The sequence below is a fragment of the Orbicella faveolata genome, unplaced genomic scaffold, assembly GCF_042242905.1.
Source record: "Orbicella faveolata isolate gen_17 unplaced genomic scaffold, um_ofav_v1 contig_25, whole genome shotgun sequence".
Classification (NCBI taxonomy): Eukaryota; Metazoa; Cnidaria; class Anthozoa; order Scleractinia; family Merulinidae; genus Orbicella; species Orbicella faveolata.
In genome coordinates this window covers 1,497,688-1,521,138 of record NW_028301553.1, presented here as the reverse complement: position 1 = coordinate 1,521,138, position 23,451 = coordinate 1,497,688, and the positions used below count along the sequence as shown (strand labels likewise).

At 38.2% G+C, this 23,451-nt stretch overlaps 1 protein-coding gene across 1 annotated transcript in view; it reads right to left on the bottom strand.

Moving 5' to 3' along the window:
• Nucleotides 1-4,151: 4,151 nt before the first annotated feature.
• Nucleotides 4,152-23,451, bottom strand: part of LOC110040616 (uncharacterized) — a 48,634-nt gene continuing 29,334 nt past the window's right edge. The window contains exons 36-55 of the mRNA XM_020745878.2: nucleotides 21,106-21,231; nucleotides 20,300-20,422; nucleotides 18,446-18,733; nucleotides 17,787-18,221; nucleotides 16,606-16,728; nucleotides 15,376-15,501; nucleotides 14,823-14,945; nucleotides 14,438-14,725; nucleotides 13,474-13,908; nucleotides 13,066-13,188; nucleotides 11,884-12,009; nucleotides 10,942-11,064; nucleotides 8,781-9,068; nucleotides 7,878-8,312; nucleotides 7,317-7,439; nucleotides 6,823-6,948; nucleotides 6,481-6,603; nucleotides 5,197-5,484; nucleotides 4,619-4,935; nucleotides 4,152-4,316 (exon numbers count right to left, since the gene is read on the bottom strand). Coding sequence (XP_020601537.2) covers nucleotides 4,308-4,316; nucleotides 4,619-4,935; nucleotides 5,197-5,484; nucleotides 6,481-6,603; nucleotides 6,823-6,948; nucleotides 7,317-7,439; nucleotides 7,878-8,312; nucleotides 8,781-9,068; nucleotides 10,942-11,064; nucleotides 11,884-12,009; nucleotides 13,066-13,188; nucleotides 13,474-13,908; nucleotides 14,438-14,725; nucleotides 14,823-14,945; nucleotides 15,376-15,501; nucleotides 16,606-16,728; nucleotides 17,787-18,221; nucleotides 18,446-18,733; nucleotides 20,300-20,422; nucleotides 21,106-21,231 — 4,148 coding nt within the window. The 3' untranslated portion in view covers nucleotides 4,152-4,307. The remainder of the gene's footprint in view (nucleotides 4,317-4,618; nucleotides 4,936-5,196; nucleotides 5,485-6,480; nucleotides 6,604-6,822; nucleotides 6,949-7,316; nucleotides 7,440-7,877; nucleotides 8,313-8,780; nucleotides 9,069-10,941; nucleotides 11,065-11,883; nucleotides 12,010-13,065; nucleotides 13,189-13,473; nucleotides 13,909-14,437; nucleotides 14,726-14,822; nucleotides 14,946-15,375; nucleotides 15,502-16,605; nucleotides 16,729-17,786; nucleotides 18,222-18,445; nucleotides 18,734-20,299; nucleotides 20,423-21,105; nucleotides 21,232-23,451) is intronic.

Here is a 23,451-nt window from a genome sequence, read left to right as displayed (position 1 = left end):
TCTGTTATTAAATAGATGTAATTTTTAAATGTTATTTCGCAGTTTCTTAGTTTTGTTCATAGACCTACATCTATTTTTTTTTTTAAAAACTGACGTTTTGCTGGATTAATCGCGCGAACGCACTTCGTGCACGGTGTCTCATTAAACTTGCTCCGTGTGATACGACGGCTATCATAGCATTTAGCCGCATGCTTGGAAAACGCAAAGATGAGGAAAAACTGAAACCATAATAACCGCTCTATTTGCTGCTAGTTTACTTATTCCTTTATTCGCCTTCTATCATTCATTACAATCATTTACATTACAATCATTTACAATACAATCAGATAATACTTGATAAGGCAGGAGATCCAGCAAGCTCAGTTGAGATTTTTTAAAAAGATCCCCATAATATTATTTCGCTATTAATATTTAATTAAATACTTACAAAAGTACAGGTCGGCACATATGCAGAAGCAATCATATTCTGATTTGCTTTTGGCATACATTATGGCAAAACGACTATATGACAATGAAATCGAATACATGTATCTGCAGTCGTGAAAATAGTTAATTATTAAGGATCCCGCCTTCGGAAAAACAGTTTCTTCAGATGTAACCTACTGTACACTCTTCTTTTTTGGGTTTGTAAATTTTTTTTTATAAGGATATTGAAACTGAGATCGGCAAAATGACACTTGTAATAACTCTTGTTTGAACTTTGATAGAATTTTATTTCATGCAATAAAATCATTGAAAAGTATTTCAAATACGTATTCTTTATCACGGTTACATGTGTTTACTAGATTGACATATGATTATACTATATTCTGAGATCCAAGAATGAAGTAACAATATATTTAGTCTCAGATAAATAAAATTTTCAGCCTGCGGATGAGAGAGACTCAGAATAAGAGTCTACATGTTTACAAAGAGTGTTTAGGAGTATCATTGGTTAGTTAGTGCCTGTAGTGTGATTTTCGGGGTGGCGTAAATCTGAAAAGGACTGTCATTATCGGTGATAAGTTCCACCGTGATCCTGGTGAGATAAATAGCCTGCTGAAATCCTTTTCAGGACTATCCTCACCCGGACGATCATAATAGACGAACACATGCTTTTAGTGTTTTGATAAATTTCTATTTTTTTCCTTAGATGAAAGCTCTCATAAACACCAAGCCTTTTAAAACATACAGTTACATTTCAATTTCAAATGTTGTGGTGCACTGCGCTAATGGGAGTCTTAAACCTTATTTTAAAACCGTTAAGGGAGCTATTCCTGCTAATATGTTACTATTGAATTAAAAAAAAGTTCAATCAAAAAGCAAAATGTAAATAAGTATCTCATTGATATATCGTCGCCGAACTCATTTCACTCAGTTGCAAAAGATTTTCTTGTGATAGTGATATGGATGGAAAAATGGAGTAAATAACAGAAGTGACTACTTAAGTGTTTCGTGCAGTTACAGAGCAGAGTAGATAAAAAAGACAATAAACTTTAGTAACGGCTTGGACGAAATTTATATGTTAATTTAGTAATAACATCTCTGATAGCGAGGATAAAAAAAGCAAAGAAATTAAGCTGTGTAATAGTCTGCCATGCCCAGTTTTAATTTAAGATGAAAGAACTATGGCAGACGACGCCCTAGTGTGCTTTGTTTTGAAACAGGTGTCCAAATAAAATGAAAACAAGTATGATATATTATCTCCCCCGTTTGTTAAGCTAGCTCTCTATTGAATATTACCATTAAAATCAAATACATCCTTATCCTTGTTATTATGTTTTCTCTACAACGCACGCTGTAATTCAACATCACATGACATCTAACAATCAAACTGTTTCTTCCCAAAAAGTCTTTGAGCGGAAACATGCAGAATCTATGACGCCAGAGTGTAAAAGCATACTGTTACGCATAAATCACTTAAACAGTAATCCTTTATGGAAACCAGTTGATTTTCTTTCCATCGAGATCCTTGAGAAATAAAAAAACAATGTTTACCTTGTGGCCAGCCGTGAAGTGTTAATTGAGATACGCCTAAGACTTCAAATTTAAGAGAAAGGTCCTAATTGCCAGACTATTCCAAGGAAAACCTGTGTTGCTTTAAAGGATTCTCGATCGAGTAAGATCCTTTCAAAAACTGCAGAATGATTTGGAGATACAGGAAGGGTTAAACGTTTGTATCACGGCGGAGTCACTAAAAAGGCGAAATACTCAAAGTTTAAATTCAATGTTGAATTGATACATATATTTGGTTACTTATACCAGTGGCGAGACCGGCAACAGCGTACGGAAACAATCATATTATATAATAGAGATCCTTTTCCGACGAATTTTCTAACATGATTAGGGGTGGAACTATAGGTGTTTCTTCGGATGATGAAGCCAGAGACCTTAAGGTTTAGCTGATTAAAAGTTTACTACGTGCATTCAAGTTTAGAAGTTAGATGGAGTAGTATTATTCTTTAACTTTACAACATTAGTCACACAAGAAAATTTCTGTCCAAATTATAAAGCATTGAAACCCTTATTCGTGCGTTTATCAAAAGGCGGCTTGATTAATGCAACAGTCTTATCTCAAATTTCTTTTTCAAAACGCATAAGCTGGCTTGGTATACTCACTGCCTAGGTTCTGACACGCCATGTCGATAGTACAGCCTTGAGGAAGTGAAGCGATGCAGCGTGTTCATTTTTAGTTTATTTAAATTACTTCTGAAAATTTTGCATAATAAGAGTGTGGCACAGACCCTCTATTTTGTGTTGAGTTGGGGCGGCGACATGACCGGGTTAGAAGGGTCTTTGTGATCGGCCAAACAAAACAACAAATAAAAGCACAAACGATGCCCCTTGCCCTAGGAATGATATGAGCTGAGAGCTACAGATTAACAAGGATGAATCAAAAAATATATTTTTTAAACAGGTGTAGGTAAATTGCTTTAGTTAGTAGAGATCGTGGGCAAATAGCCAAGGTGTAGAAAATATCATAATAAAATGAAATCTCTATGGTGTACGCTTTGTCAAATAAACAGATAAATAACCAAATAACATTAAGGCATAGGCTACGTTATTAGATTCAGTACACTTGGAAACTCCCTGAGTGCTCCGAAAGTTTTAACATCGGATTTATAGACTAGGTCAAATGGCGACGTCTCTATATAGAAATAAAAAAAACTCTGTTATTTCCAACGGTAATAACTCGTATCCTGCATGACTAATAGACCTTTTGCGATAAGTGAATCCGGTTACGATCTTTATTGAATTGAAACCCATCAGATGTCGTTTATCACGCGGTACTCATGCTCGCAAATCTCTTGCTATCTTTTCGACTTCCAAATTTTAAAGGATACCTACTAATTATTTAAGAACGTCTTGAATACGGAGCTCTACATGTGAAAAGAAGGAATGTTGCAAATACATAAAGCCAGCCTGGGTACGGGTTTTAACCCGGCGTGGGTAGAAGTACTCCCTTACATAGGCCATATAGGTATGTGGGACCCCAAAGAGTATGATTTTTGAGCAGTTTTGGTCTTAAAAAGGTATACATTTTTACCATTTTTTCTAAACTACGGTAAGTATCTTTTTTATTGTGGCTTAGCCTTGGGTATTTCATTTACAAGGAACTGTATTTTTTGCATCACTATAGGCAAATTTGTCCCGGTTCGAGCCCTGGCCGGGGACATTGTGTTGTGTACTTGGGCAAGACTCTTTACTTTTACAGTGCCTCACTCTACCCAGGTGTATAAATGAGTACCGGCGAACTTAATGCTGAGGGTAACCCTGCGATGGACTAGCATCTCATCCAGGGGGAGCAGAAATACTCCTAGTCGCTTTATGCGACGGAAACCGGGATAAGCTCCGGCCTGGTGGGCCACTTGGCTCGTGTACAGACTTTTCTCTATAGGCAAATTTGTAACGTTTCTCAAATATTTACGCAGATAGAAACCAATTCTGGTTAGCTGTGGTCGTATATTAGAGACCCGTACTAATTTTAAAGGTATGAAACGGGGTACCGAGTTTTCGCTCAGTTCTGAAGTAGCGTATGGAAAATCACAGATTTTGATCTGAAATAAGGTACAGGTTACAAGGGTCGCGCACCCCCATCAATGACTTTAGGGAGTACCTCCCAGGAAGAATTAATCCATCCCGTTTCTCGAAAAATAATTATCTCATTCAACAGCATTGTGTTACATTTTGTTTGTTTTAATTTCCCTTAATACAAGTTTATACGTTTTCCGTCCGTTTAAACTAATTCTCAATGTAATGAAGGTCAATAGTGTTCTATCAATTGATATCAGAGCTATCGTATCCTTTGTCATCGTAAGTTTACTTCTTTACTGCACCTGAGAGAAACAAACAAACCTTAAGATAATAAAATTAATATCATTTTAAAAATACTATAATTATTGTTATTATTATTACTATTGTTATTATTATTGTTGTTGTTATTGTTGTTGTTTATTAGTTTGCGACTGTTGCCACTGCTGTCCTGGTAATATATTCTAGCTTAATTGTGCTGTCTTGGGTAGGGTAATCCTTATTTTTGTATTTTTGAGTCCCCCAATTTACACAGGAAAACGAGTTTTCCAGTGATTTCCAGAAATCAAGACATTAAAACTCAAATGTGGCTTCTTGAAGTACTCACTGAAGACTCCGGCCTTCTTCGATATACGAAGTTGGTGTACGATGCGCCCACCCCTCCCACGCAGTTTTGTGGAAGGGCCTTCCCATGCTTGTCATAGTTGTCAACTATTTCTTTATCCGTCCAGCAGTCACCAAGGTTCTGAACGGCGAAGTATTCGTAGTCCATGTCGCGCGCGAGGTGCGCGCATTTGACTACCGTCGCGTGTGGATCTGACGGGCTGTACGAGCTCGCAAAACTCCCGAACTTGATGTTGAGTAGTCGCAATTTTCGTTTCTTTTCCACAAAACATCCCAAGGTATTCAGTTTCGGAAGGAGTTCTGTAGAGAGAAAACAATGACTCATATAAGCATATTTGATTACAAATCGAAAAAAACAAAAACACATTTGTTGAGACAACTATAAACCCACCCAGAAAAAAACCTCTTTTGAAAATAGCCCCTTCCCCACCCCACTTCTCCTATATGCGATTACATTTAGACACTTCCAACATAACAATTGCTCTGTTGTAGAGATTGTTTTGCTAATTAATTTGTTTTCAATTACCATGCTATGACAACAATTCAAAAGAGAGAACTTACCAAAAGTGTAGACTTCAATACGTTTGTCGATACCGATGCCATTCGGACAGTTCTTATCACTAACGGAGCCTTTGCTGTGATACTGTTGCCGTGCATTCGGCCCTGACCGACATATACCATGATATCCAAGAGCGAAGAACTTGTAGCTTTTATCATACGCCAACTCAGCACATGTGCTGATAGCCTGTTGAAATTTATTGTCTTTGACGAGGTCCCTGAAATCTCCGAGTACATCGGGTAGTAATTTGCTTGATGTTTCAAAACAGGCGATTTTACTGAAAGAAGGCACTGCGAAAGTAGAGAGGAAATAATTCATGGTTAGACGAGTGGAATGTATGTTAAGATGAAAAAGAAAACATCACGCAATCTTAAAATAACTGCATGTAATTATTATAGGTTTATAGTAAGGGGGAAAATATTCATCGTTGGTAGAGCGGAAAATATAATTAGGGGACAGATGACAGGGAATATAGCAAGCATTAGTATATTATCAAACCATCGAAAACAGCATAAATCATTAGCTATTTAGGCTTGATGGGTTATGAAAAAAAAATTGTTGAGATTTAGGAAAAAAACTGACTGTATTTTAAAACTTATAAATACATCGTATATTAGTTTCACGATCAGAGTTGAGCAATTCTTTATGCCTATGCTTCATTATAAAGTAAGTTATTGATAAAACCTTGCCTTATACTCTCAAGCGTTAGTAGATACCGTGATTTAAAAATAAAACGCTTCCTTCTCTCTTCGCTCATTGTTTACAGTTTTCGATATAGCTTTATAGATCTTTAGTTTTATGACGGCTATCAATTATAGTATAGTGAAATCAGCATATTCCACCCATGTTACCCATTATTAACAATGCTGCGGTCTATGAAATACTTATAGTCCCTGCCAACCGCTAGCCATCCCCGGGTACCCATCCCTATACCTCCGCTCAAACATATCAAGAAGCAATAACGTTCTCGCTGGTTGATGACGTTGTCCAAGTTAAATCTTCAATCGACGACTACTACAGATCACAATTTCAAAAGATTTTTAAACACTATGATTGTTTTACATTCAGTTCAAACAGGCTGTTACGGTGACAAAATAAACCACAGGAATGCACATTTTATTGTGAAAAAAGCATAGTAGTCTTTGCAAATGTGTATTGAGTGTCTAGAGTAAATAAAACGTTGTTATTGTTATTTGAAAGTACAGTGCTCGTAATTATTTAATATTCTCATAAAATATTATCGATATTTTCTTTTGACCATTCTCCAGGCGTAAAAAATTTCGTACCTTGACAGTTTTTACCACTGTAGGCTTCAGTGCAGTGGCAGTGATATAATGAAACATCTTGGTCATTATTACTACAGGTGGCTCCGTTAACACAAGGCTTACTGTCACAAGGGTAGATTTGAACTGAAAACACAAAAGAGGTGAACGTTATGAAGGTAAAACTGAGAGGTACCAGGAGGGTGGTGCAAAGTGCGATAAAACCAAGTGCTGTTTCACTGGTTTTATTGCTTGATTTTAAGGGTGCGGGTCATAGGTAAACCTGCAATGTGTCTAAAATCTTCCAAACGGAACTAACTGCGGTCTTCATTGAACTTCAGTAAATGAGAAAAAGAAACACAATACCTTCACAATTTATGCCTGTAAACCAATTTCCACAGTCACAAGTGTAGTGTGTCGGGCTGCTAGTACTACTTGAACAATATCCACCGTTCAAACATGGCTTATCAGTATCGCAGATTGTTTGAGCAACTAATAGGGAAATCAAAAGATAACATTCTTAAACGGGTTAAAATTATTAAGACGGAATAGTTTGTTCACGTTTTTTGACAGTTTTAATACTCGACATTTCAGAGTTATTGTTTAGTATTTGCTTGTTTTATTTTGGCCTGAACAGGAAAATGCCGTTACACGGCCTTACTGTCAGATGTTAAACAGGTTTTCTGCACTACTTTATCATTGGTTTGGGAAATAAGTTTCAAAGTCTTACTGTAATGTACTATGTAATCAAACTTGCGGCCTTGGTGATAGTGAATTCTAGGCAATTTGTGTTCTTGAAAAGAAGATTCGTGACAAATATCATTTGGACATTCAGATATTGTATTAATTTGTTTTATTACCTTCACAGTTTATCCCAGTAAACCAGTCTTTACATTGACACTTGTATTTGGAAATGCCGTTAGCATCATTATTACAAGTGGCGCCATTTTGGCAGGGATTGCTGTCACATGGGTAGATTTGAACTGCAAATAATGAAAGAAAAACCGGCTCATCAATAATGATTAATTGCTCATACTGTGGAGGTGGTGAGGGGGGAAGGGAGGTATATAAAAGAACCGAGTTGTAAATTTCTACACCACCAGAATCTGCATCATGGCTTAACTTATCGGCATATTATCAAAAGATGTCCTTTGCTAGTGTAAGCTTTAGCTCATTACATTGATTTTATAGCAATTTCGGTCTGAGCTTTGTGCATTACAAATGCTAACCCAGAGTTAGTTAGCTATTGAAAATAAAAAGGTTTTGGCAAGTGTAGAAATTACTACCTGCATTCTAAATTATTTAAATATAGTTTTCACCGAATAGAGCTTTCTTCCACAAAGCATAAACAGCAGATACCAACAGCATAGACAGTAAGTAGTTAATGTCGACATGCTGCAAAACAGCAGCTTTTTACCTACCATCACAATTATCTCCAGTGAACCAGTCGCCGCACTCACAGTAGTATCTGTCAGGATCGTTGAAATGCACCACACATGTTCCTCCGTTCTTGCACGGTGAAGTGTCGCACACGTTTTGGTCAGAGGATGCAGGCCTCAGTCGATACACAAAGTTGGTATAGGATGCACCCACTCCTCCCACACACTTTCCTGGAAGGGCCTTCCCATACTTGTCATAGCTGTCAACTATTTTTGTATCTGTCCAACAGTCACCAAAGTCCTGAACGGCAAAGTATTCGTAGTCCTTGTCGCGCGCGAGGTGCGCACATTTGACTACTGTCGCGTGTGGATTTGACGCGTTGTACGAGCTCGCAAAACTCCCGAACTTGATCTCAAGTACTCGGTTATTTTTTTTCTCTATAAAACATCCCAGGGGATTCACATTGGGAAGAATTTCTAAAGAAAGAAAAAAAAAAAAACGCAAATTCAATAGGCTTCAATTTGGCATGATAAATTACTGTACCCAAATTCGTAATCAGCCAATCAGAAACTTTGCTTACTGTGCTGCATTTTTGCGATATCTGACCTGATATGGCACTGGAATTTGTGGTTGGGTGCAGTGAATATCTTATCTTACCTTCTCTGGTACACCTTTCCGACATACCAGGCTTGTTTGGTGTCATGACGATCAAGGATATTTTTTCTCGACTACGATTCGCCAAAACTCGAATAAAACTTTACCAAATTTAACTCGCCTGACGTGCTGCCGAACGGTAAACAATAAAGATATGTCTGTACTAAACTTCTTTATTTTCTTTACATCTTAATAGAGAATTAGACTGAAAATTTCTTTCTTATTAATTAATTATTAATTATTTTCATCAAGAGCTTATTTTTAAGAGATGTTCGCGTGTTTGAACTTACCAAAAGTGTAGACCTCAATACGTTTGTCGATACCGATGCCATTCGGACAGTTCTCATCACTAACGGAGCGTTTGCTGTAATACTGTTGCCGTGCATTCGGTCCCGACCGACATATACCATGATATCCAAGAGCGAAGAACTTGTAGCTCTTATCAAAGGCCAACTCGGCGCATGCACTGATAGTCTGTTGAATCTTATTGTCTTTGACAAGATTCCTGAAATCACCGAGTACATCGGGTAGTAATTTGCTTGATGTTTCAAAACAAGCGATTTTACTGAAAGAAGGCACTGGGAAGGTAAAGAGGAAATAATTCATGGTTAGACGAGTGGAATGTATGTTAAGATGAAAAAGAAAACATCGTGCAATCCTAAAATACCTGCATGTAATTATTATAGGTTTACGGCGACTCTCTTATGGTTTTTGACAGTGTAAAAAAGGCACATACCTCCTTGGTTACTCTCTAATTTTTGCGACCTTCATATGCATATCCATTTTGTACTCCCCAAATTGTCGATACCATGCCATACCGAACAAGTAAAGGAATTTTATGAATGGCTTGGAACAGTAAAGTTTTAATGGCTTGGGAAAGTAAAGAGGGAAATATTTCGTTGTAAAAAAATGAAAAATAAAACTTGATTGTATTCTTCAAGATTGCTTCAATGTGACAATACACACCTCTTACTAACCCAGTCCGAGCGCCGTACTGTAAGTTAAGGACAGAGTTTTTTCCCCATGGATTTATGGCTCAAGTGCGAAGCCCGCGGGCCATAAATCGAGGGGGAGAAAACGAGGATCCGTAACTTACAGTAAGGAACGAGAAGACGAGGTTAGTAAGATATTTGTGATATCTCTGTTCTGTGTCTGCCGGGTTCGGGAACAATTTCTATTCACGCGGAACGGGTTCAAATTTCTGAATCACCTCGAAAGCAAAACGAGTCAATTTGAAATCGTCGTTAGACTCTTAACTCGTGTTAGTACACAGTTGCAGAAAAAAAAGAAAGTTTTAAACTTTTACTTGCTATAAAAGTAAACAACACTCTGGCGATAAGTCCCGAAACATTTTGGCAACAAAAGCAGCTTTAAATGTTAGCGGGCCGTACAATAGAATACGACCCGCTAAATTGGCCAATCACAGCGCGCGTACTAACTGAGAGATATAATAAAGTGGAGAAAGTCTTTATGCGTTTGCCTCATTAGTAACAAATAGTTTTTGCTTGATAGATTCAAGCATTATCACTTACTGAGTTCAGTTTTGAATACTCTGATCTTGTCCGATTGCTTCTGACGTCGTTTATTTTTTTATTTTCTTCATTGTACTTTTTGATTCTCGCCTGAGATTTGTCTATTTAGTGTAGGTTTATAACGAGTATTGTCTCAACGAAACAAAACTCACTGTTTCCCCTGCGACCAGCCATTAAGAGGTTATTATTAATAGTTTTCAGTGAGTGTGAAAAGAGGTTTTCCTTTGTTGATTACCCCTCCCCCCGCCTCCCGACAGTGTTGCAACCTAGACAATATTTAGGCCCCATCCACACGCATCCGGATACTTTTGAATCCGCAACTTTTTCTTTCCGGATTCAACACTTTTCCCGTCCACATATAGCGTATTCAAATCGAATTCGCCTGTCCACACGCATCCTATTGTATCCGGATTCACTATAGAGAAACTAGGCCTACACGTTGTGCCGCCATATTGGTTTATTGTTCGGGAAGAGACTGGACGCAGTTCTGCTGCGTAATCGGATTCGAAAATATCCGGATTCACCGTCCACACGTTATCGAATTCGTTGCAGACTTATTTTTTTCCGCTATGGAGAGCGGATTCAAAAATATCCGGATTCGCTGCCGAATTCGCCGGATGCGTCTGGACGGAAGCCGTATCCGGAAACAAAAAGTTGCGGATTCAAAAATATCCAGATACGTGTGGACGAGGCCTTAGTCGACGCAGTTCCATCAGCTTTTCAGAGATTTGGAATCTTTTACAAACATTTCAAAAGGGTTGTTTTAACAACAAAATGAACCACAGAAATGAGATATTTCAAGACAGCGAGGAGGTTCTCAGCAAGTATATGGGAGGTTACCAGGAACAATGGCTAAGAGAACATAGCATCTTAACTATTTCAAGTCTCTGTATTTTGTGGCTGTTATCTTTTTGAGTACCTTGACAGTTTTTACCAATGTAGCCTTCAGTGCAGTGGCAGTGATATAATGAAACATCTTGGTCATCATTACTACAGGTGGCTCCATTAACACACGGCTTACTGTCACAAGGGTAGATTTGAACTGAAAACACAAAAGTGGTGCACTTTATGAATTTTTAAAAACTGACGAATAGAGGACTTGAAGTTCATAGATGAAAGATATCGTCCAATCTATTTAATTTTTAGCCTCTTTTCCCTATAATGTCGAGGCAATTACTTCACTCCACGGTAAAAAAAAAAAAAATATCATCAACACCCTAGCACCTCTCCATACGCCTCTCCATCCCGATGATGTCATCTTCCAAAGGGAAGAATGACGTCACTCCCCAAGGGATTATCACGTCACGAGCACCCCTCTGGACGCCCTGCACTCCTAATCATGTGTCCTGCTTGTCAGCTGTCTGTTTCATGATGATCAACTAGTGCCTGCTATTCTTGTAAATAATGACAATGACAATGATAATGATGGGAAGAAGCTAAGGCGATGTGTAGTGTGTTAGGGGTACCATAACTAACAGGACAGAAATGCTTATTCTGACGGAGTCTATAACCATCTTGCGTTAGGGATTAGGGTTAGAGCCATTAGTTTTCTCACTAGTCTTGATGGCTGATTTTTATTTACAAAACAGTGAATTGGTCATGCCGCGCCCGCAGAACTTAAAGTTATCAATATATTAACTTCTGAGGTGGCCTCCGTTATAAGCTTGGTGGGTTTTTTTGGAGGTCTCCCCGCAGCTTTTTGAGTATTGTCAATATCTTTTGTGATTGTTTACGTGGTAAATAAATGATGATGATGATGTGATTTTCAGAGAGCTGATAGCTTCAACTATTCGGTTTGCTACCTTTCAAAAGGAACTAACTACGGCAAGGATCGAAACTCAGTAAGCAAAAAGAGAGATACCTTCACAATTTGTGCCTTTAAACCAATCTCCACAATCACATGTGTAGTGTGTCGGGCTGCTTGTATAACTTGAACAATGTCCACCATTCAAACATGGGTTATCAGTATCGCAGATTGTTTGGGCAACTAACAGGGAAAACAGAAGGTTACATAGTTTTGTAATTGCTTCGTTCATTGACATCTTTTAATGTTGTCAGTATTCAGGGTTTTTTGACCGGAACGGGAACATGCTACTTTTAGCACAATTTTTAGAGGTGAACTCAAGAAGAAGACTTTCTGTCGAAAATTTCGGCGTCTGACGCTATCTTCACCTCGCTGGGTGAGTATAACTAAGTTGCGCCTGTTTTGCCATCTAGAAGTAAGCATGGCGGAAGTTGCTGAATGAAATTTTCGTTTATTAGAAAGACATGGTACCAAGTCCAGGACATTGAAATCATTTGAAATTAAAAAAGAAAAAAAAAAAGATTACCAGTGGTTTTGGGCCAAAAATGTTTTTAAATATTGGTATTCAAGGCTTTTGAGAATGGTAAACGTTGTGATTTCGTAAATCGACAGCCATTACAAACCGTGTCGACCGGCCGACATTTATTTTTCTTCAAACTGAAACAACTCATTTTTAGACTCATTTTAGTAAACAACGATGAACAAAGGTACTGGGTGAATTTCTTTTTCCTACTGTTTCTTTCGTTTATTTACAATTCAACCTGAATCGACCTGTCAATTAATTAACATGGCAATCGATACCGGTACTATTATTAAAACTACCTCCACATACGTGTATGCAGCGAACGACTCTGTCCATTATTTTTATGTTTTAGTGCGGTATTTTTTGGTTCTTTATATTCACCTCTGAATATTTTGTGGAAGGCTTAGCAAACATTGGGAATATTCACTTCTTGTTCGTAAAAATGAGGGGAATAATCAATTTGTGTGCATTCAGACGTTATGTCGAAGAAAATTATAAATCTTGCGATTTATGTTAAATAATTTTCGAGTTAAGTGATTAATGATTTATTCCGTCAGACATTCGGGTATAATGCTAGTAAAGTCAATAATGAAACACAAATGACATTAATGATGTTACGGGCAACTAATACTAAAGATTCCATGTCGTGAAATCAGATCATTACTACTTTCTTTCTACTCATTGTTACAATTTGTTGTTTTTGTTTGATTGATTACCTTCACAATTTATCCCAGTGAACCAGTCTCGGCATTCACACTTGTATTTGGATATATCGTCAGCGTCATTTTTGCAAGTGGCGCCATTTTGGCAGGGATTGCTGTCACATGGGTAGATTTGAACTGCAAAAGATAAAAAAAATATGCTCATATTGTTGAAGGAAGCATGTTGTGAATCTCTTGCAGTACATCGTACTGTCAGCAAAATCTGTATCATGCCCTGACTTATTGGTTTGTAATCCAAAGATCTCTGTTTTCAGTGTGCATAAAGAAACTTAGTCAGCCTAATTAGCTATTAACAATAAAATGTTTTTGTCTCAAAAAGACTTCCTGCACTTTCAAGGAAGAAAAACAATCAATTTAACCAATAAATTGAATTTGTTACAAAAACAATAGATTTTTACCTACCTTCACAGTTATCTCCAATGAACCAGTCGCCGCACTCACAGTAGTATCTATCAGGATCGTTAAAATGCACCACACATGTTCCTCCGTTCTTGCACGGTGAAGTGTCGCACACGTTTGGACCAGTAAATGCAGGTCTCAGTCGATACATGAAGTTAGTGTAGGATGCACCCACCCCTCCAACACACTTTCCTGGAAGGGCCTTCCCATACTTGTCATAGCTGTCAACTATTTTTGTATCTGTCCAACACTCACCAAGGTTCTGAACGGCAAAGTATTCGTAGTCCATGTCGCGCGCGAGGTGCGCACATTTGACTACCGTCGCGTGTGGATCTGACGCGTTGTAGGAGATCGTGAAACTTTCGAACTTCTTGTTAAGTAGTCGGTTATTTTTTTTCTCCAAAAAACACCCCAGAGGATTAACAGCTGGAAGAAGTTCTAGGGGAGGAAGAAACACAGAGACGATAGGCCTCAATTTTCTGTGATTCAATACTCAACCCAAATTCGTAATCAACTAATCAGAAGCCGTGTCTAATGTCCTTTATTACCTTTGGCTATAGTCAAAACTCGAACCATGGCTCGTACTTTTGGTGTACCCAAATTCGAAACTGGTCATTAGTAGGTGTGCCTACTGTCCTGAAATCCTGCGATATCAAGTCACAGACTTGATATGATGCCGATTTTGATAGTCGAATTTGTGTACAGTAAATACCTAATCATATTTTGTTCGGTTCACCTCACCGGCGTATCAGGCTTGTTTGATGTCGTCAAGAGCAACGTTTTTCTGCTTGACTACATCTCACCTCAATTAACTATGAAGATATATCTGTACTGAATTTCTCTATTTCTCTTACCGTCTAAATAGGGATCAAAGAGCAGGAAATGGATAGAAAAGTTCTCTCCATCATGGTGTGGCATCAACTAAATTGCCAATGCTTTTAAGAAATGCTACCAAGAGTGAACTTACCAAAAGTGTAGACCTCAATACGTTTGTCGATACCGATGCCATTCGGACAGTTCGTATCACTAAGGGAGCGTTTGCTGTGATACTGCTGTCGTGCATTCGGCCCTGACCGACATATACCATGATATCCAAGAGCGAAGAACTTGTAGCTCTTATCAAAGGCCAACTCGGCGCATGCACTGATAGCCTGTTGAATTTTATTTTCTTTGACGGAGTCCTTAAAATTACCGAGTACATCGGGTAGTAAACTGCTGGATGTTTCAAAACAAGCGATTGTGTTGAAAGAGGGCACTGGGAAAGTAAAGATAAAAATATTTCATTGTTATGGAAGCTTGAAAAGTGTAATAAAAGAAAAGATGACAGAAAAAAAATAACATGCATTTCGTACCTTGACAGTTTTTACCACTGTAGTCGTCAGTGCAATGGCAGTGATATAATGAAACATCTTCTTTATCATTACTACAGGTGGCTCCATTAACACAAGGCTTACTATCACAAGGGTAGTGTTGAACTGAAAACACAAAATAAAGTGCACTTCATGAAGTTAAAACTGCCTTTCGTGGATTTACTTCTTCAGAGCTGGCACTGAGTTTGCAACTAATGTGCGCAATACACGACTTAAAGTTCATGGATGATTAACTGGGGGGGAGGCGGGGAGGGGCATTTCAAAGGATTGTTTCTTTTTAAACAACAAAGTTACGTGAAGAAATAATGATCGAGGAGATTGTGGAAGAGGGAGAGGAAATCCACAGTATTTTGAAGGGATCATAACTGAGCGGAGAAGATGAATTATGCTGACGGGTCTATAACCACAGAGCTTGGAGCAAGCGTGGTTGAGCCAGTTGTTTGCCACTGGTCATAAAGGATGATTTTTAGAGAGTTGATTAAAGGGAACTAAAGGCGCTCAGGAACGAAACTCAGCAAGTAAAAAATGATAATACCTTCACAGTTTGTGCCGCTAAACCAATCTCCACAGTCACAAGTGTAGTGTGTCGGGCTGCTTGTATTACTTGAACAATATCCACCATTCAAACATGGCTTATCAGTATCACAGATGGTTTGTGCAACTAACAAGGAAAGAAGACGATACAGAGAATAATTCATGGACGGGCGTAGATATGGCCATGGAATTTATCTTCGAGTGTTCAACTCGATATCATCGCACGAGTGAACACAGTGATTGAGTGAGATATTTAGTTGACCCGAGAAGAGGAATTCCATATCTAAAGGTAACCATTTATTATTTTGCTTATTACCAATATACACATACTCATAACGACGTTTCTGACGATTTTCCGACTGTTTCTAACCACTTTTTGTAGATCTCCGAATATTCTCCAAAACTTGTTCTAAGGCCACATGAACGTTTCCGAATATGAAAATTTCCGAAGATTACCGAAGATTTTCGATTATAACCAAAGATTGCTGAAGACTTCCGACTGAAAAGATCATACACCAACAATTTAATTTCAGTGAAAGGGTCAAAAATGATTTCAAACATTACGTCGTCCATATCACGACGCTGGAATTCACACAATTTTACACGTGTTCAAAAACGGTTTTTCGCAGGGCTGGAAATCCTTGTAAAACAAGTTAAACAACACAATTCACACATTTTTACACAGGTAAATCACAAAGGAATATTTCACTCCTAGTTCCAAAGATTTTGAAATTTTTTAATTACAGTGATAATATTCAGTGGTTTTATTTTGGCCTAAACAGGAACATGTCATCATAAGGCCTTATTTTCTGACCTAAAGCAAGTGTTCTGCGTACATGTATCAGTCGCTGAGTCAAAATAAGCTTTTTATCTTTTTTTTTCCAGTGTGTTAGGAAAGTAAACTAATCAAAGTTACGGCGTTCGTGGTAGAGAATCAAATGCAACTTTTGTGTATAAGAGTATGGGAAATCAACTTCTGGAAATTCAGAGGTTCCAGGGCTCATAAATGGTGCAATTCAAAGAGATATGCAAACGATGACAACACAGTAAAGCAGATATTGGCATGCAATTATATTACTGGTAATGTTAATAAAAATAACCGGCAGATAAATAACAGTAGTGGTGTCACTGACAACAGATAACTATCTCGCTTGTCATCATGCATTGTTTGTTTGCTGCTGTTTCCTTCCTATTCATTATCATGATAGGTTGTTTTTCATTGACTGATTACCTTCACAGTTTACTCCAGTAAACCAGTCTCGGCACTGACACTTGTATCTGGAAATGTCGTTAGCATCATTATTGCAAGTTGCGCCATTTTGGCAGGGATTGCTGTCACATGGGTAGATTTGAACTGTAAAAGATGCAAAAAATAATAGCTCATACTGTTGAAGGACGTTGATGAAGAACCTCTTACATCCTACACTCAGCAAAATCTGCATTACGGCCTAACTTGTTAGCATGTAATCTAAAGACTTCCGTTTTTAGCGTGCAGAAAAAAGTATTGTCAGCCTAATTAACTTGAAAAACTTTTTTTGCCAGGAACAGAAAAAAAAAAACGTTAGTAAACAGTTAACTGGACTAGTTGCAAAAAGAACGTTGAGTACTTGTTTTTTCTTTTTTTGTTTGGGGCGGGGGGGTACTTAAATAGTCGTTAATGTGTGTTCATAGTATTGCGTGCATTTTGGGTTTGTACGCGGCACATGCAAATGCAGCGCGTAAAAATTTAGTTTCAGTATTGCTTGTGATCGCATTTGTTTCAGTCCAGCTTTGTGGTAGCTAATGTCAAAGTATGGAAGAAACACCGTTTTCGTGATTCGAAATGTACTAATGTCAGTGGTGGAAACAGAATGTCGGCAGGCATTCAAGACAAAGGTTAAGATTTCGGCTTTCTCGCGCGCCTTAGTTGGATCCATATGAATGAATGTATGAATGAACGAACGAATGAATGAATGAATGAATGAATGAGTGGATGGATGAAGGAAAGAATGAATGAACAATATTTAAGTGTCTGAGTATTTAGCTTAAATAACTAATCGTAGACATAAAAATAATAAAATAATATAGTAATAAAAATAAATGAAGAAGGGTTATAAATTTGTGCACAGACTAAAATTATCGAAAGTTAAGAACGTAAAACGTAAAACTTATCAATCAGTTTGCAAGTATTTTTAAAAGTATTTGTGACAATACGTATATAAAATCATCAAGCTAACACACTTTGTGCCCGTGCCCTCAATGAAAACAGTAAGGTCTCTTTGACTAGTGTTATTTTAAAATTGTTCGCTGCCTATCATGGGTGCAGTTTTGACCAGAGATACGAGCCTAAGAATCTTATTAAATGTTTACCATAACGGACTGAAGAGCAGCGAGGCACATATAGCACTTATAGCGGTCGGCTGTGGTACTTACCATCACAGTTTTCTCCGATAAACCAGTCGCCGCACTCACAGTAGTATCTATCGGGGTCGTTGAAATGCACCACACATGTTCCTCCATTCTTGCACGGTGAAGTGTCGCACACGTTTGGACCAGTAAATGCAGGCCTCAGTCGATATACGAAGTTAGTGTGGGATGCACCCACTCCTCCCACACACTTTTCTGGAAGAGCCTTCCCTAATCTGTTATAGTTGTCAACTATTTTCGTATCTGTCCAGCAGTCAGCAAAGTCTTGAACGGCAAAATATTCGTAGTCCTTGTCGCGCGCCAGGTGCGCGCATTTGACTACTGTCGCGTGTGGATCTGATGCGTTGTACGAGCTCTCAAAACTCCCGAACTTGATCTTAAGTAGTCGGTCATTTTTTCTCTCTCTAAAGCAACCCAGAGGATTCCGTTTTGGAAGCAATTCTATACGAAGAATTAGAAGACAGAAAAATCAATAGCCGTATAACCGATCAAATATAAACTGCCTGATATATCTCTGAAGGTGAGATCATTTACATTTGTTCCGAAGTTCTTAACACGCATAACATGTAAATAAAGTTGACAGAGATTGGAATGCATTAAAAACTGCTTTCTATCATGGTATGGTATAAAATAAGTTTTGAATGCAGTCTACAAATGGGACTTACCAAAAGTGTAGACCTCAATACGTTTGTCGATGCCGATGCCATTCGGACAGTTCTTATCACTAACGGAGCTTTTGCTGTGATACTGTTGCCGTGCATTCGGCCCTGACCGACATATACCATGATATCCTAATGCGAAGAACTTGTAGCTTTTATCAAACGCCAATTCAGCACATGCACTGATAGCCTGTTGAAATATATTATCTTTGACAAGGTCCCTGAAATCTCCGAGTACATCGGGCAGTAATTTGCTTGATGTGTCAAAACAAGCGATTTTGCTGAAAGAAGGCACTGGAAAAGCAAAGAGGGAAATATTTCATGGTTAAACGAGTGGAATGTGTATTAAGATGTCAAAGGAAACATCATGCAATCGTTAAATCGAAAATATGTGTTTGGCTCATTAGTTACAAGTAGTTTGTCTGAGATATTCAAGCGTTAATAGACACTCACCAAGTCCAGCTTGAAAAACGATTATCCGATTACCTCTAACTTCGTTTGTTTTTCTGCTCTTACTTTTGATTTTCTATTCAAGTATACCTGTAGTTATTGTAGGTCTGTCTCTTATACTTTTAGAAAGAGTAAAACAAGAGATATTCTTCCTTGATAATCCCATATCGACAATGTAGCTGTAGCCTAAAGAATAATTAATCCATGCCTACTGCTACTTTGGGAGGCGCGGTGGCTTCATGGTTAGTGCGCTCGTCTCCGGATCGAGCGGTCCGGGTTCGAGCCCTGGCCGGGAATATTGTGTTGTGTTCTTGGGCAAGACACTTCACTCTCACAGTGCCTCTCTCCACCCAGGTGTATAAATGAGTACCGGCGAACGTAATGCTGGGGGTAACCCTGCGATGGACTAGCATCCCATCCAGGGGGGAGTAGAAATACTCCTAGTCGCTTCATGCTGCAGAAACCGGGATAAGCTCCGGCCTGATGGGCCACTTGGCTCGTATGCACACTTTACCTTTACCTACTGCTACTCATCCCTCTTGATAAAAAAACAACAACAACAACAACAACAAAACAAACAAACAAACAAACAAAAAAAAAAAAAACGAGCAAACAAACAAAACAGTAAATGACGTCATGGCTGACAACCTCTAAGAGCACTGTGTCAAAAGCTTCCCAGCCGCATACATTTCAAAAAGGTTGTTTTGACAACAAAATGAACCGCAGAAAGGCCGTATATTACTAGAATAAAGTGTGGAGCCTTTCCAAATACACTTTAGTGTCAGGAAGTTTATAGGAAAAAGGGCCAAAAGAAACTACAATGTAGCATGTTAATTATTTTATTATATTATAAGAAATTAACGCTTCATGTAATTAACGTTAATGATTTGCGTTAATTTTAGCGGGGATTATTTTTGGTCACGGTAATTTCAGCGTCATTGATTAAGTGGGGCGTTAATTTCCGCGACCTTCATTTCCATTTTTCACGTCCCAAATTTTTGATACCACGTTATACCATTTTATGAATGGCTTGGTCATAAATCTTCGCTTAACCGCTACGTACGTTTAGGGGCAATACCGAGATCATTACTAGAATTTCGGATTTTTATTACAATAGAGTTAAAAATAAATGTAAAATGAATATTAATTAAATGTATTATAAAATATTTTCCTCTTCTCTTTGAAAAAAGTATGCTTCCTTGTGAAATAATTTGCGTTAATTTCCCTGATTTTGAGATTTTACACTTCTTTCGCGTTAATTTCCGTCATATTGCAGTTATTTTTCTTTCGATTCATGTTAATCAGTTTACCTTTATTAACGCGAGTGTTGATTTCCTATAACAAAGTGTATCTCTTTAATTATGTTGCTCTTTTCTTTTGACAAGTTTCCCCGCTAGAAAACTTTCGTACCTTGACAATTTTTACCACTGTAGTCGCCAGTGCAGTGGCAGTGATATAATGAAACATCTTGGTCATCATTACTGCAGGTGGCTCCGTTAACACAAGGCTTACTGTCGCAAGGGTAGATTTGAACTGCAAACACAAAGAAGTGCAGATTATGAGGTTTAAAATGTCAGGATTTAGCGGATTTGTTTCATCACAGTCAATGTATTGCCTTCTAAACATCTAAATTAGCCTTTGTTCACCTCTCTTGAGCAGTTCGGGTTCGAGCCCTGGCCGTGAACATTGTGCTGTGTTTCTGGGCAAGACACTCACAGCACGTATTTCGACCCAGGGCTGGGTTGAGAATTTTGATTTCAGTTTTGCATTTTTTTTCCCGTTAGGTCTTCTTCTAATATTGTTGTCTTTCAGTTTTTAGCTTGAATAATCTCAAAGTACACAAAACATAAGAATTGCAAAACATTTTTATACAAGAAAAAATGATATTTCGGCTAACTTTTAATCCTGGGTTAGCGTTTACTGGCTTTCGATCAACCCAGCATAGGTGTATAAATGAGTGCCGCCAAATTTAATGCTGAGGGTAACCCTGCGATTATAGCACCCCATACAGGGGCAGTAGAAGTACTCCTTGTCGCTTCATGCTACATATAACGTCTATAACGGCGGTACAGACAGGTGTTTAGTTACTGGTCACATTAATTGATTTTTAGAGGGTTGTTTAGGTCGCGGTTTTTTCAATTTTTTGCAGTTTTTCAAACGAGCTACCTTCGGCCTTGATGGAACCTCAGTATAAGTGAGAAAAACAAAGACGATACCTTCACAATTTTTGCTTTGAAACCAATCTCCACAGTCACAAGTGTAGTGTGTCGGGCTGCTTGTATTACTTGAACAATGTCCACCATTCAAACAGGGGCTATCAGTATCACAGATTGTTTGAGCAACTAACAGGGAAATCAAAAGATAACGCTGTTACATATAAGAGTTTTGTTACACTGGAAAAACTAGTTTGGTCTCCTTTGTGGGATAAACCTTCACTCCAACAACTTGTGACATTCAAAATATTTGTTCAGTAATTGTTAGTATTTATATTTATAATGAGAAAATAAAACTGTCGTTTTTAAATAGAACAGTGAATTGTAATTCCTTGGACTGAAAATAATGTCCTGAAATCATCTCCAAGGGAATCCGGGGTAACACTTGCCTCCCTGGCGTACGTTTGTTTGCAAAAATTGCCAAAATTGGGGTCCTGTATTTTTATGAAATTGTAACGGATTCTTACGTAAATTGACAAATTTACTAAATAATAAACTAAATTCGGCATGATTAATTGATCTATCAAGGTAATTTGATGTTTATATAACACTACGAAGAATTGTTGATATCGCCCGACATTGGTAAAAGGTCCATTAACCGCCGTACGTAGCGAGTTTGTGAAGCTGACGTTTCCAACCTTTACTAATCAAAGTGTCAGCTTCACGATCTCGCTACATATATATATATATATATATATATATATATATATATATTGTTTATTATCTACACTGCTCCTCTCAGAGTCGAGCGCTCTATAAATTTATTCTGTTCAAGTTCAAGTTCAAGAAGTATATATATATATAAATTTTTAAATTTTTAACTTTATATATATATATATATATATATATATATATATGTCTGAATTTATGAAAACCGTGTTAAGACTTTGCACCAAAATAGCGGGCATGTTTTTGGAAAATCGGTTAGAAAATGTACATAAATATGGCTATGTCGCACCGAGAGTGCTATCTACCTCGTGTACTCTTAACAGAGTCCATACCATGCCTATACAAGCCTTTGAAGTCGCTGCAAATGAGTCGAACGAGCCAAACAAAGCTAAATTAGAGCTTAAATTGATCATTTGGTTCGCCGCGGCACTAATTTAGACAGGCTTAACCTCTGCGATTTCACCTAAATGACCTCACTATGTCTTTACTGTGGGTTAAATTAGCCAGTCATGCTAACAAGAGCATGGTAAGCAGTGGAATCGGTTATTTACCTCTATATTTCAGCCAAAAAGTAGCCGTTACGTGACATTTCATCTCAATATCTGACCGGATTCGCAAAAACATAGCCATAGAATTTGACTTGTCACTGATAATCTTGCTACTATTCTGTCCCAGAGCTAGCTTTCCACGAGGCTTATCGTAGCTCAAATAGCAGCAAATAACTCTCCTGTATGCCTTTTGAGGCCAGGAAGACTAAATTCACCGTCTTTTCGTTGAATCATGAATTGTACAATTTAATTAAGAGTGCTTTTAACATGAAATTGGAGTCTAAATCAACACGAACGTACAGATATCAAAACCGCGGCGGAGAGCCAATCTATTGCTTTCTAAAGGCCTGCATCGTCCTAAATGGACTGAACAAGAGCTTCCTACATCGAGAATCGATTGAAATTCAGACAAACTAGGCCATAGTTAGCAGTAAGCGAACACTCAACATGTTGTCGTTACGTCAATTATCGCCCGGAAGCCACGCAAATAAATTTCTTCCGCGCTAGCGAATCACAGACAGTTCTGATACTTAGCTAAGCCGAGAACGCCTAAAATTGATAAAACAAGGAAATTCTATTCACGATCAGCGCTTGAACTCATGTTCTTCTCTCTCCTCGTGGCCATGTTTTGCTGGCAAATAGCAATGTCCCGGATGTACTTCAATTTTGTCGAGCGCGGAATGGCACATCCAGATTTCAACAGATTTTTAGCTACATCAAAGTTCAAAGCAAATGACGCCAACAGCAGCTAGAAATGTCTAGTCCATTGCACGTCTAAGCCCTAAATTGATGTGGCTAAAGAGTTTTGCTGTCTAAAGCAAGCACAACATTATCGCCACAGGGCAAACGGCCTTCTGTTACGGGACTAAATGTGACCCGTACAGTTTACACATCTCCTCAGGCCCGCCTCACGTACGATAATGGACGACGCTTACTAGCAAATCGTTAGACTTGGGCCTTCATTGGACTTAATGATGTCCTCGGGCAGACTTCCTTTAGACAGCAACTACAGAACGCTAATCGGTCGCTCTTTGTCAGAGTCACCGCGCGAACTGAATTCAGACGAGTGTAGCCTGGGCTAAACTTAGCGCAAATTGAAAAAGGGGGGGGGGGGGGGGTCGATAAACAATGA